Raw genomic sequence first — 15,597 nt, 5'->3', positions numbered from 1 at the left:
TATAATATATATATGTTAAATAGTTAAAAGGACACATTTAGTTATAAAAAGAATCCATAATGAAACAGAGTGGCCCTTGTATAGCTATTCTCAAAGCTACAGAATTCCCCATCAGTAACATCCACTTTATTTTCTTTTTGACATTCTGCCAAAAGAATTTCTTTTGTGTCTTAAATTTCTTTTGTGTCTTCATTTGTTACAGTTATGTATGCATTCCATCGTGTTAGTATCCATAAACCAGTGAAAAATACTCAGACTGGTTTGGCACATTCCTAACCAAGGTCATGAATTTTTTGTAAACATTTGCTACAAAAACAGGAAGTGCTTACAATTTAGAGGAAATGTGTATTTGAAAAAAACTTGTGTTCCCCCCCAAACATCCAACCCACTCACAGAAATCATTTCATCTGATTCATCAGCTATAGCAGTATTATTTCTACAACAATAGAAAGAGGCATACAGTTGATCCCAGTATTACTCCAGAATGCTGCTGTTATACTTTCTATGCAACATAATTGATTTTACAGTTGCATTTCCCTTCTTTTATACTGAGTATGCCTAACTATCAATTTAGCAGAAATTATCTCTTTATTGAGGCACTTCTCTCCCGCATTCACAATGACTAATCAATTTTTACGCCTAACAGGAAATTTTATTGCATTAAAAAACATTTTGTATTATTATTATAACTCTTATGCAATAGGCTGTAAATTTCAAATGTAACATTTGTCAATAAGTAAAGCATTTGTCTGTTCAAATACAACATTTCCAAAGAAAGAGAAGAACTTCCTCTTGATGTGTTGAAAAAATATATATTCAAAGGTGTTATGGGAGCAAAACAAGAGGATTTCTGCAGAACAAACTAAGAATTAACAGACTTACAAAGTCACTGAACAACATAGTTGCAGGCTATAAGAAGGCAGAAGATAAAGATCAATTGTTTTGAAACCACAAAAATTAACCAGTTTAAATTAGGTGTGTGATTTTTTTTTTTTGGAGGAAAGGGTAAGTTTCTAGAGACCATTGTCCTACATTATGCTATTCCCTTGGGTAGGATTTTTTCTTCATACTGTGCTATATTATTTGTATGTGTACTGCTGACGGCACACATTATTTTGTATTTATTGGCATGAATTTTGTTCTTGTTTGGGAATTTTGGAAAACTCTCAATGTGCTCCCAGGAGCCTCTTTTCATTGCTCCATACTTAACTATCTGGGGAAGTAGTTAACACTTCTTGCTTTCTATAACACTTTTAAACATGTCTGGAAACTGCTCTGGAAGAAAGAAGGAAACTGAATTGATTACAAGGAAATACATTTCTACAACAACAAACATAAATAAATCCTCTTGGTGATCAATAAAATAATTATTTTATTCTACATCTAAAATATCAAAAAAAAAACTTTTAACAATAATAATATGTTTTTTCTTTGCAGCCATCTTTTGAGTCTAAAGCACTGTCACCTATACCATCAAATGGGGTTCAACATACAATAAAGAAGCCTATATGGAAACCAGTAATCAGTAAGTAGAATTCAGCAGAGTATGTTCTGCTGTTTATTTCAAGATATCACTAAAACCATAGCCCTATTCATTGATCTCATGCCCCTTTAAATGTCTTCTCCTCTTTGGTGTCTTAAAGACATCTAAATTTTTATTTAACATGTTTTAGTCTGACAAAATGTTTTCTTTTAGTGGGCTTTTTGTTGTTTTTTTTCTGGCATTACAAATCAAATTCTTTTGGTTGAGCATGCTGTAAAGTGCACTGAGAAAGCTGCATTGCATTCCTGTCCATGTAGGGTCTGTTTAAAATAAATGCAAAACTATACTTATTTGGTAGTGATGCATGGTAGAGTGATGTATTAGTCCAAGCTTGGCTGTTCAAGGTGTATTGTAAAATGTCTCTTTTGTACGTTTTGAATGGAAAAGCCCTTTTAAACAGAGCCATGCATTGTTTTTGTATTGCAACAGTGCAGTTGTGCATGTGACTTGCCCTTGTTACTGAAATAATTTCATGTTGCCCAGTGCTGCATATGAATATGTTGGTGCTTATAAATATGTTTTAATAATAACAACAATGTAGACATGGATCACTGTACAAGCCATAGAAAATTGATCTATTTGTGTGAAAAAAATGGACATTCTCAAGTAAGGTTTTGGGATAGTCCCTGCCCTTTTAAAGTCAAATGGAGCAGGTTACAGGAGAATGGCATTTCAAAGAATAAGCGGTCACCTGGCAACGAAACATGTTTTGTATGGCTCAGCCAAATATCACCTGGGAAGCCTTTAAGATGATGCAGGTTATAAGGATGCTCCAGATGATGCTCAGCCTGTATTCTGATTGGTTGAATGTCAGCAATCTGCTTCAGGCGGCAGAGGGACTTGGATCACCCCTGACTAGATGATAAAGTATTATTATTAGTATTATTATTATTATGTACTTCTGTATAGACTGATTTAATTCTTACATAGTAGTTAGTTAGTTTGAATAAAGACATGCCCATCAAATCCACCATGAGTATTTCCTGATATGGGCATGCAAATAAAAGGAGCTTTTGGACTGGATGTGGATAGCTCATGTGAACTTACTTTATGTAACACTTAACAAAAAAATCACACTTTTGACCAACATTAAACAACATCATAAAAGAAGTGTTCAAGTAATATACTCCACTATGTGCTTCTGCAGTTGTATATATTTACTAATAATTTGAATAAAGATGTATATGGTCTGTTTTAGATAACAGTTGCAGTATAGAGAAACCAAGTCCATCAGTGGCAGAAGAACTTTCTTTTGAGGTCTCCTTCTCCGAAGCTGTTGTGGTTGACGGTAAAGACAAAGATTGTGAAAAGAACCAGCGGATTAAAAAGGATGATTCTGCCTTGCCGGTAGGTATTGGCAGAGGTTTCTGTACTGTTAGAGTTTGATTACTAGGTGAATTGGTTTGTTTTCCTTTAAATTAACTTTTAGTATGATGTAGACATGCATATTGTAAGAATGTTTTTTGAATTACTTGGTTACTTTGGTTGTTTTTTAATTACTTAGCAGTTTGTTTAGTAGTTCTCCAGTTTAAGCAACTATCTGGTTGCTAAGGTGCAATTTATCAAAGCAACCAGATAGTGGTTTGAATGAGAGACTGAAATATGAATAGGAGAGCCTACATGGAAAGTTAAGTATTAAAAAATAATAGTAACGATGGAATTGTAGCTTCATAGACTAATAGTTGTTTTGGCTATCTGGGTCAGTGACCCCCATCTGACAACTGGAAAGAAACAGAAGGAGAAGACAAATAATTCATAAACTAGATTTTTTTTTTTAAATGAAGACCAGTTGAAAAGTTGCTAAGAATAGGGACTTCCATAACTTAAAATTAACATAAATATGCATAACTCCTTCCAAACACTTTTTTTGTTCCCCAGAAAGAAAGATTTTTTTCAATTACTTAACATTATTTATTTTTTACTGTTTTGCCAAAATCTAAGCATAAAGTTTAATGGTCCTGTCTCTGTCTGGCAGCTCAGTAATTCAGGCGCAGACTCTGAACTGCTACAATTTTGCAACATTTATTTGATACATTTTACAGTAGGATCTCTAGAGTATTAGCAACTATTGTATCAATTCTAACAGCTGCCTGTAACGAAACCCAGAGATTCTGCTCAGCAGGGGCAAAAATAAGAAATGGATCAACTAAATGTATCAATTTAGATCAGTTTACAGTTTCGGCGACCCCCCCCCCTCCCAGAGCTACTTTAGGGCAGGGGCACACGGGCAGATTCAGGGAGATTTAGTCGCCTGGCAACTAATCGCCTCTTCTTCGTGCCGACAATCTTCCTGAACTGCCTTCCGCCTGCTAAAATGAAAAATTGCATGCGGCAATGCACTCACGGTGCTTTGATTTCCGAATTTCCGTATTCACCTGAAGTTTCCTCTTGGGGCACATAGAAAATAGAAAGTAATTGGAAAAAGTCGTTATTTCTGGTGATCTATCTGAAAACAGCTAGTTGTTTGAAGGTGAACCACCCCTTTAAGAAACAGAATGATGTAGAACAGGTAAAGAGTAACAATCAATTAATAGAATGATGATGTGCACACATTAATTATTAATGAATGCTGACCTTTAGCTTAATCAGGAATAATCAGATGCCATTTATTTTTTTCAGAAATTTATTGTCTGGAAAAGCAGGTTTGGGCTAACGGAAGTTGGTGATTTGTCCCCTGAAGACATGAAAAAAATTAGATATCTCTCTCTGATTGAATTAACGGCTTTCTATGATGCTTTGGGAATTGAACTAAAGAGAAACCGAATAGTAAGAGTCAAAGGAAGAGGTATAATACATAACTTGTTTCAATAATGGCCCATTGTTTGCTATTTATATCTCTTTCTAACCTTTCCATGCTGCTGCTGTTTGTTTTCTATCAGAAAATGGCCTGTTCGGAGTTCCCCTGATGACACTGCTGGAAAGTGATCAAAAAAAATCCCCAGGCACAAAAGTTCCCTTGATTTTCCAAAAAGTGAGTAGATGGAAATAATTCTCTCTCAGAGTACACAAAATCTGTACAGGGGTTGACTCCATGCAACCAGCAGAGAAAACAAGGCATTTATACTTATTTAAAGACGTACTGAAGATACATTATGCACATTGATGTATACTTCTTTTTATAAAACTTACCAATTTGTTGTAGAAATTTACATTACTCATTAAAATATCTTAGCTTATTGAAATTGCACCTGTTATAGAGATAGCAAGCTCTAGGTCCTTAGCAGCCTAATAGCCTGCATATTGGGTGCATCAGAGGAATTTCAAATCAGCACTGTTATTAAAGGAGTAGTAAGTAAGTACACATCCCTCAAAGGCTATAGAAATGTCAGGCTATCATTTGCATTTTTTTAGCTTGTTATAGGTAAAAGTCATGAGGTTACAATAAAGGCTTTTATTCTTCAATCAGCTGTTCATTGACTACAATCAGTTGTGTTCTTAAGCCTAAGAAAGTGATTCACAGTAAGTTTGGTGCCAGGTCAGACTTCAAGCAGTCCCCTCAATGAACCCTCCCACTTCGTGGTGGCTGATGTCACCCTTCTATAATGGATTATGAGTGGATCATAAAATTATAGTGGACTTCAGATTGGATTGAGTGCAATCTTGGAAGCAGCAGGTTATAGCTGGATGTAGGTTGAAGAATTCCCAGTCTATTCATCACTAAAACATAATCCCTTGCTTCTTTCACCTTTTTTTTGGTTTATCCTAGTGCTATGTGAAAATATGTTCACATAGAACTAACTATAGTTTCCATTAGAATCCCGCCATGAACTGGATTGATGGGAGGGAGGTCAGGGAGGGAGGTCAGTCCTGAAAGTTATAGCAAATCTGCCTGTGTTTGCTAATGAGAATAAAGCAGAAACATTCACTGCCCAGTTTTCCCTATATACATTTAATAGAATGTGCTGGAAAAGTCAGGGCCTCTAAGGTAAACCTATCAGTTGATGCCACCAAGACTATTGTTGCAATGTTTGAACAAACACATATATATGAAATGTTTGGTGTCACACACTTACATTGTTCATATAAATCTGAGAATCTTCCCCTTATTGTGTGGTTAGACAAACATATAATTATTAGCATACCAATATTAATATTTTCTTGTTTAGTTACTTCAGAGGCTTGAAGAGACTGGCTTAGAAACAGAAGGTATACTGAGGGTACCTGGATCTGCTGCTCGGGTTAAGGTAGGTATGTTTTCCTTTGCTACTTACTAGTCTTAAGACGGGGCCTCCAGCTCCAGCTCCAGTGCAACACAACATGCACCACTATATATTTTGTTTATTTGGTTATTCTGTAGTGTTGAGATGAGCTTGCTCTGCTGAAAAGTATGCTGGTCTGTGTTCTGTTCTGATAAGTGTGCTTAGTTTCTCTGGGTGAGTGATTTTGATTATATTTGGTATCAATGTATGCTACGGGATGCTGTGCCATAGGGTTTCCATGGCATTTTTTCATATTGGACAGATATTTATCAGATAGGCTGTAAGCACAGATACTAAATCAGTTGGTTGGTTTATTTTCCTGTTGGGCTAGGACAGAATTAGCCTGTTGATACATTTCTCTGCTTTTCTGTCTATGGGGCATATTTGCTAAAGAGTGAATTGTGTTTTTTTGACAACAATTCGCCAAAATTACAATCCACAGAGAATTCGCCAATTTACAAAAAGACGAGTAAGACAATTCGCTTGCAAAAAACCTCAGCGCTAAAGAACTTTTCGTCAGGTGTATTTTCACCCAGGTGAATTTTTACCTGCCAATAATACGGTAATTTATAAAAATGCGAACATTATCCTTTTCGCCAAATTGTACCTTGCCAGGTTCAGGCTGGCAAACTTCCATTATAAAGATAGAGCAGCCACTTTTAAATCACAATCAGCATCGCCCTTTCCGTGCTACTTTTCTCTATGGCGAAAATTCTTTTGAGAAGATATACTGGCAAATTTTCACAGAGAAGAGAAAATTCACCACATTTCTCTTTAAAAAGTGAACTTATGATTTTTTGTAAATATGGAGATGTGTTGTGAAGATACACCTGGCAAAGTGAGGTGAACTTTCTTGATTTCCCCTATGTTTGAAATCAAGTTTGCTCCCTCAGAATTATGCAACATCATAAATAAGCATTCAAAGAATGTTCTGCACCATTAATTTAACATACTACTGCATTCATATACACTTGTAATATTGTTTCAAGAATAATAAAGCTGTATTGCTCCATTGCACGAAACATAGTAAGGGGCTGAGGAACATTCTACTGAGGTTTCCTTCTGAGAAGCAGTTGTGATTGATGAACATCAAAGATTTACAGTTATACAAGCAATTTCATGACAGTTGTATAACTGCAAGACATCTTGAAATGATTTATAGTGGAAGAAAGTATGTCTTGCAAAAGATTTCTTTAAATACTTGCGAAATCTAGATTATAATCTGGACTGTATTTGTGAACTAGTAGAGTAGATCCCAAAGTCTTTAATATAATAATCTATAGTCCTGAATCCTGCTAATAATGCTTCTGTTATGTCAACAATTCTGAATTTAGAACCGTCGTTTAGCACCATCTGTTCCCTGTTATTTCTTTCTTTTGAATTTTCTCTATTCAACTAATTTTTGCGTATCATGGCAAGAGCAGTCGGAGCGTTGGCTCCACTGCTTTCAGCCTGCGTATTTTTCTGCAGGTGGAGAGAAGCAGATCTTCTTCCTTCTGCCACTCGGTATAGCTGTATTGACACAGTTATTGCCTTCATGTAGCTATGCAGATGGGCCCGAAAACACGAAAACAGGCACTTTGTGTAGCTACATAAAGGCAGAATCTATGATTGTCAATTCAGCTATTCAGAGTCAGAGAGGGAGCAGATCTACTTCTTTTAGCATTCAGAAAAAACACAGGTTGAGAGTACCAGAGAAAACACTGGTGTGCTCTTGCCTTCAACGTCATATTTCAACCTTCTAGACCAGCCTCATATTTTCTAGACAACTTTGCTGCTTGGCTTTCATTTCCTCTGATTCCCATTCAATCATTCTTGGTAACTCTGATATTCCCATTTGAAACTGAATCTAAGAAAACATACTCGTTTTGGTTTAACTCTGTGCTCTGATTCCCCATGTAATTCTATTAATATATTTGCTAGATTTTCCAATTTCACTTCTCTGTTAACAACCTACTGACTTCTTCTGCTTCCTTTACACCTTTTTAAACATTCACATCATGTAGCATTTTGACTACTGTTGCTCTTTATTTATAGGAATACAACAACTACGGCTGTCACTACCCCACTTCATAATGAATGCCATTGCCAGGCTTGTATACCTCATGAATCACTCCTTATCTGCCACATTATTATAGCAATGACTTTCAAAGTGGTTTCCAACTCTGTCCAACCTATGTCCAAGTTAACAAACTGCATATCATCTTATGACACGTACATGTTCAAGATTTAGTTAGAGCTGTGCCCCTTCTCTGGAATGCCCTTCCAGGTTCCAGCATATTCTCTACAAATTCTCAACCTTTAAACATGCTCTTAACAGATATTAGTCCCTCATTTATCTTAACTCTCTTTCCACTTATTCATGATCTTCATAATCATCCTTCATGGCACATTTCTCACTTTTCCTGTCGTTTCATGGTGTCCAGCCAAAACCTTGTGTCTTATTCTTCTTTTAAAAGTTCTAATGAGCAGGGACATCATTACCACTTGTCTGTATTGACCTCTATAAAAGCTTGCCAATAATGATGATGCTGTACCAGGCGAATTAGAAGTATGGTGGCAAAATGTAAAGCGTTTGGTCATAAACAAGATATTGGACATAAGTCTGCAGATACATTGCCAAGTATAATTTCCATTTTTATTGTTATGAAGATCCTGTTCTAGTGAAAATCTGTTTATTGCACCATACTTAAACTTGTTTAGATCTTAAATAGTACTAATACTAACATAAGACTCGCTGTACAGAATTATGCCTAAGCAGGAACATAACATCTTGAAAAGACTACATTGTTTTATTTCTAATGACCTGGTTATGTTCATTGTGAGTTCTTGTACTGACTGACAAATACATAGACCTACAGAATACACTGTATGTCCAAATGTGATTTTGCATTGGCACTCCCTCCTTTTGTAGCCATTGTTGGTACATTGAATGCATCAAGAGCAATTAAGGCAAAAGTGATATCACAACAGGCTCACAAGATTGACTGCTAGAAGACAAGTTATTGCTCTGTATTTATTTTTTTAACAAATTTGTCTTTATTACACATTAAACAGTTAACAGTGTAACACTGTTGAATTGGTGGAATGAAAGCATTATTAGAGAGAGTAAACACACATCCTTGTTGAAGGAAAGTAGTAATTTGGAGATCATTTATGGTGAGCATTGATCCACAATTTGTGGGAGATAAAATACATACAGGGCTTAATGAGGTAAAGCGAAATGTAAGAATGATTTAGTGCAAGTCATCTGGCACTCATACACAAATATTTATTTAGCGTTAGTAACATATTTCTCAACCCTTACTGTGAACATATGAACATATGGAGCAGAGGTAAATTAACTGGAGGATGTCATGAATCTGAACATTTCCAAGAACAGACCTGTTTTCCCTAATTTATTTTACAAGGAAGATAATAGTTAAAAAAATATATCTCTGGCAGACCAAACGACTAGAGATCTGTAATTCTACATTCTGGCCATGCTTACAGTACATAGGAAGAGGAAATCCGATGTAAAGCTCAGCATGGGTAAACATTACAAAATAAACCAAAAACCATGCCCTCAGCTGCAACTTATTTTCACTGGTAGAGCTGCAAGCTATAGCATTTTTAAAAGAAAAGTATCAGCTTCTAGAGTGGAACTTTTTTTAAAGTTAAATGTGGAAAGAAAAATGTTTGAAGCACAGAGAAATGCCACCTGACAGCTCTCTAACAATGCAAGTAAACATGGTGTTATCCACCCTGTATCAGGGGGAAATATGGGGAGATGAAAAACAACAGTGGTACCCTTTTACTAGGTTAGTGGGTCATGCCATTACACTTTACTTTCCCTCTGTGTCAGTTTCCTACTCTTTGCTGCTATTGCAGGGTTATTTTATGCCTCAGCGATTGCCAAACTTTTTGAATTCATGCCCCACTTTAAGATCCAGGGCAACCTTAATTAGTCCCCCCTTAGCTCATTAATTTAGTGATGATATAGGAAGATATTGGTGATCAGTGTTCCCGTCATAGTGTCTGGAATATCTAGCACAGCATATTTACCTCCAAATCTCATTTTAACTGATCTTCAAGCTGGCCTTTATGATGTCTCTCGTAGAGCAAATGGCATGTCCCTTGTTATCAGCATAACTGGCCTTTAGTCGAAGATCCCTTAATACTGCTCCAAGCCCCCCAGTTGGAGAGCCACTGCTATATCTGCACAATTGGATTAGACTTAAAATAAGAGGAGGGTCTTGGAACTCCCTATTTGCCCTGTCTTACTTCTACCCCATAGCCAGTGGGTCCAGAGCCATTTTTTATGGGGGTTACTCTGAAGTTAACATTGTGCCCCCATCCTAGATAGATGAATAATAATGAAAATAAATTTTACCCCTCCACTTCCATACTTTTCTTGTTGGTTCTCAGGTTCCTCTCCAACTTGTGACGCCACACAGGGCTGGTCCTATCAAATGTGGGGCCCAATTGGGACCATGTTGGCGGGGCCCCTAGACAAAGTTTTGCTGGCTCCCGACACACCAAGTATTTAGGAAAATAAGGGCATACAGGCACAAAATAGAAAGGAAAGGGGCAGACAAGGTAAGAGAGTGAGAGGAGTTGGGGGCAGGCCAGGCAGCATCATGTGCTGGGGGAAATATTACCTGTGCTGCCCTCTGGTGCGGGGCCCCCAGAGGCGCGGGGCCCAATTGGGCCCAATTGGTCCAATAGGCCTAAGGCCGGCCCTGACGCCACATGTCTTACTTTCTGGAGTGAGGGGTCAGAACAGAAATGCAGGGCCTTCGACAGGGGTTTTACTATTTGTAAAAATCTGTAAAAAAAAAAAAAAACGGGGTTAATGTTATTATTTTGGTTGATCTCGCTTGTGTAGTCTTCTAAATCCCTCTACCAGCTATCTGAACCTTAATAAGAGATCCAGTTAGATTTTTAAAAAAGCCTTCCACGTGCTCTTTTCCCACCTGAATGACTGGGACTTTGATTTTTTAGGTGAATGACTGACCTTAATAATAAATATTTAATAATATATAATCATTTAATTATTTAATAATTTATAATAATAAATAGCAGGGAGAGTACAAATCCCACAACGACTGAAGAGACACATAAACTAGTGATCATTGTCACCAGTCTCCCCAGTAGGTGAAAATGTGAAAAATGGTCAGGACAAGGATAGTGATAAAGATCCAAATCATGTTGAGTTTTTCTAACTTTTTTTTTGCAGCAGCAGTAGAAGAAAGATCAATATTTGCCTTTAGGCTGAATGTAGTGACCTCACCTTGTGGCATCTCTGTCTCAGTTCTAATGAAATGTGCAGGAAGTGTTTGGCTTTCCTTTTTTTCTTTCCATTATTCGAAAACCAACTGATAGGTCACCCTGCAAACATGATTTATTAAGTCTGAAGGCACTGGGGCTTCCTAACATTCCATTTCTGAGAGAAATAATTACTCTTGCTGCTTACGTTTCATTAAATTATCCGTTCAGTGTAGTCTTAATTGCTACCCACGGATATTTCTTTTTAAAAAAAAAAAAGGGAGGGAGGTGGATAATTTATATGTATTAAATATATAATTTTGAATTGTGTATATTTGAATAGATGAAGTCCTGCAGGAAATGGTCAGTACTGTGCTGTACCTGAAAATACTACCACCCTTGCTTTCTTGCTGTAGTGATAGGAAAATGGGTTGGCTGTACTTTAAATACTAAATTACATGGGTTTTTAAACAAATCCAGATTTAAAAAAGAAAGCGTTGGGTTATGTGAGTTTTGCACACATTCCAGAACAATTGGATAATGTTTGGAGCATGTGTTCTTGATTAAATAGACCATTTTGTAAGTATTATATGCAAGACTCTCCTGGAAATATTTCAATATACTGTGTATCCAGTTACCAAATCTGCAAAATCAGACATTACAGATTCCTTGGACTAATCATAATTTCATATGTTTTAATGTAGTTCTGTGTGTCTGTCTATAAAATACTTCTATATCTAAACCATCTTAATAAATTCAATTCTTTAAATTACTTTTTCCCTTAAGTAATAAATCGTTGTTTTTAAAGGGAAAGTTCACCTTTAAAGTAACATTCAGCTTGTCCTAGTGGTAACCTAAGTAACATAGCAGTTGCTGGTGTGTGTGTGTGTGATTTTGCAAAGTTTGTATCTATTTTTTGTCAGAACTGCTAAAAAGACACTTTAGGGGGGATTTACAATGCCCAATGCAGTGTGCAAAGTGTGAAAAAAGCAGCAATCAAGCATTTTGTTTCCCCTTTTTGCATTGTAAATTACCCCTTGTGTCCCCATCGACTGTACAGCAGCTTTCAATTCAAGTTTTTGCAGGCTAACATATGGAAGAAAATGACTCAATACAAAAAATGTTGTACAATTGAGAGACAAAAGAAACATGTTGTGATGTTTCTCAGCTTAGAACTGATGTGAGAAACATCAGATGACTCTTTTTTTTAAGCAGAGCAACATCACAATATGTTTCTTTTACCAGATGTCATTCTTTCCCAGTGGGTGGTGCTGTTGTTTCAGATTTTTTTCATAAGCAGTGTAAAAACTGAAAATATCCTTTATCCTTTATTAACCCTTCGAAAAGCTTTCCTACCACTGACGTCAGACTAACTGGCCTATAGTTTTGAGGCTGAGAACGGGATCCCTTTTTGAATAGCGGCACCACATTAGCAATACGCCAATCTCTCTGGAAATATGCCAGACCTCAAAGAATCCTATATGATCAAATGTAGTTATGAATATTAGTATAAATACAATATACAGCACTATCACAGGATCAACGTCATTAACAAACCAATGAAATATTATACTGAATATACATGCATTCCATATGTGTAAAATACACGGTTCTTAGACATCATTCATAATAAAAAACAGTTAAAAACAAACAACATTGTAACAATAATGTATCATTATCTGTCAAAATTACTATTGCTTTGTGTAACACCCATATATCATATCGTTATTGTGTTGCAATAAAGGAACAAAAATTTTAGTTACTTATGTTACTAATGTGGGAATCATTGAGTCTAGCACACCGCACTATAACTCACACTCAGTATATATATATGTCATTAATATTTGTTTATTGTAGAATCTGCGTGAAGAGCTAGAAGCGAAATTTCACGACAACTCTTTTGAGTGGAATAAAGTCCGCAATAATGATGCTGCAGGCCTGTTAAAAATGTTCATACGGGAGTTGCCATTGTCTCTCTTTACTATGGAGTACCTTGCTGCCTTCATTACATTGGTGGAAAGTAAGTCAGTATATGAAATCTATTATAAATACAAGTCAAATGCATGTGTAGCTTATACAGAAAATGCTGAAAACTGCACGGTTTATCCTTTCACATACATTGGGCTTTACATCAGTCTACATAAAATTTGTTTGGCAGTTGTCATATAAGAAATTAAATGGCTGTATCTGTGATATAAAATTAGGGCTAAAGTCATACCGTATATACTCGTGTATAAGCCGACCCGTGTATAAGCCGAGGTACCTAATTTACCTAAGAAAACTGGAAAAATGTATTGACTCGTGTATAAGCCTAGGGGCCCCATGTCAGATTTCAAAATGTGAATGTGTAAATGTGTAATCATGTTTTATGGCATAGAAATCTATCTAAAACTATTTAAAAGAGCCTCCCCATAATTCCATCAGCAGGAACATGACACTGCAAAAATATGCTTACCCTGAGAAGGATCAGTGTGGGCCAGGTTATAAATAGGACACAGTTCTCTAGCACAGACGCATAGTGATGCCACTGCTGATCCGACGGGGTGAAAACATCAAAATCCCTCATAAAATGGCTGGAGAAATGTTCCCCTTTACACCCAGCACCCTGCGAGCCCTGCAGAGACAGTGGGAGCTCTGTCTTGTCCCGCAGAGCTTTGACTTCCAGCCCAGCAGTGCGACCCCCTGTGACCCGGCCCCAGCCAAAATGGCGGCCATGTGCGCCGCCATTTTGGGAGCGAACGCCGGCAGGGAACGACGCGCCGCCCGGAGCTCCTGGACCTGCTCCGGGCGGCGATCGTGACAGTCAGTCACAGACAGTCCTGCTGGGGCCGCGGAAGGAGCGTATCTACGTATGACCCGCGTATAAGCCGAGGTTGAGTTTTTCAGCACATTTTGGGTGCTGAAAAACTCGGCTTATACGCGAGTATATACGGTATCTTGAAAATATACTCTGTATAGAAATAGCACAGAATGTTGCCTCACCTACATTTTAGAGTCTGTGCACATGTTCAAGATCTGTCTACTTTAAAGAATTTGTTTTTGAAGGGCTTGAGTAATTGTGCACTCCTTCTCTTCAAAGTAACCTTGAAAAATTGACCAGGGTATTATTGGATTTTAACAATGTAAAAATTATTCGGTCCCCTTAAAGAGTATAATGATGCATCTCCAAGTTTTGAGAAGGCTGTCTTTTGTCAGGCCTTGTAAGGACACATACACACATATATATATACTGTATATTTATTTAATGTTTAGACATAATGTAATAGTTTTCAGAATTACATGTACGTCATGAGCTTGGAAGAGCAAGATATGTTGGGGCAGTGCTGGGATGCATTGTCTTACATTTGCTTAGTCATTGGAAGAGATAGGTAAGCCTAGGTTGATCTGAATATTAATTCATATTTATTCCCATTAAACGTTGACAGAGTTTTTCAATTCAAGCCCTGCTTGAAGATCCAACCTTTGACCAAGGTTCAGTGTTACACTCGGCGGGTGGGACACTGAGACAAAGCCCAGTGAGCCCAGGCCAACCCAGACCTGCTCCCCACTGAAAACAAATGCATACTTTCCAACTGTCCACATTTTCACAATTTTGACAGCTGAAATGTCCTGCATTTTTCTTTGATCTTCTGCACTGATGCCAGAAAAAGATGAAAAGTTGCATTAACAGAACAGTAATAACTCATAAAACATGACCTTAAAACCCCCAGAAATTTGTTCAAACTTTCCAAATTTAGTAAAATGGTATTTATGGTATTTAGGCATGGTATTTATGGGGTGTGACCACTAAATGGGCATGGGTTCGATTTTTTTCACCACGCTAGGCACAAAGGATCTTTTTGTCCCTCTTTACATTTTCCAAATTTTGGGAATTATACTAATGTCAGTGGATAAGTATAAGGTATGTGAGAGGGGATGAGGTGGGTTGTGACATCAGCCCCTGAGTGAGGGGCCCCTGAAGTTGTAGCCCTGGTGGGCCCCAGAACCCTTATACATATGCACCAAGTCAAACACTGCCAAGGAACATTTTATCAGGTCCCACCTTAGATCATGAATTGGGTACATAAATAGTAAAATTAGTGTATATCCAGGACAGCAAATTCACCCCAAATCACACCCCAACTAACCCCCATATCAGGTGTATCTAGGAGAGGCAATTACCATTCCCTCCACTTTCTTACCCTCACTGACCTCCAAGCTGGACTTTCAGGTGTCTATGGGAGCAAACGGCCTTTCTCCTCAATGCTTATCATCACTGGCCATCAGGCTTAGCCCCCTGCCACTGTTCCCTCCCAGGGGACAGAGACATTTTTTTGGTTTCAGTTTGGAGAGTATACAAACATAAATTTTATTTATTTTAGTAGAGTCTACTGTTATTTTTTACCACTGCTAATGGAGACCTTTATGTTCATAGCGTAAAACAGAGAAGCCAGGTGCACAGCTTGCAAGATTTCTCAAGATTACTTCTAGCATGAATGTGAATATTAGTACAGTAAAATACATGTTTGTTTCTTGCTGAATCCATATATTTGGGATTTATACTGGTTAGGCATGCATGTTTACATTTTATAATGTAATGACAAATAGCTCTATTATAAGTGCCTCATT

General features: G+C 37.2%; 1 protein-coding gene across 2 annotated transcripts in view; it reads left to right on the top strand.

Moving 5' to 3' along the window:
• The window catches only part of arhgap28.S (Rho GTPase activating protein 28 S homeolog), an 83,518-nt gene that overhangs the window by 53,400 nt on the left and 14,521 nt on the right, over positions 1-15,597 (top strand). For both annotated transcript variants that reach the window (XM_018242253.2, XM_041567813.1), the window contains exons 4-9: positions 1,438-1,525; positions 2,742-2,890; positions 4,163-4,328; positions 4,423-4,514; positions 5,650-5,727; positions 12,847-13,009. In XM_018242253.2, the coding sequence (XP_018097742.1) occupies positions 1,438-1,525; positions 2,742-2,890; positions 4,163-4,328; positions 4,423-4,514; positions 5,650-5,727; positions 12,847-13,009 (736 nt within the window). The remainder of the gene's footprint in view (positions 1-1,437; positions 1,526-2,741; positions 2,891-4,162; positions 4,329-4,422; positions 4,515-5,649; positions 5,728-12,846; positions 13,010-15,597) is intronic.

Source organism: Xenopus laevis, chromosome 6S (assembly GCF_017654675.1).
Source record: "Xenopus laevis strain J_2021 chromosome 6S, Xenopus_laevis_v10.1, whole genome shotgun sequence".
NCBI classification, from domain to species: domain Eukaryota; kingdom Metazoa; phylum Chordata; class Amphibia; order Anura; family Pipidae; genus Xenopus; species Xenopus laevis.
The sequence above is the reverse complement of the archived record's forward strand: the minus strand, read 5'-3'. Positions and strand labels throughout refer to the sequence as shown.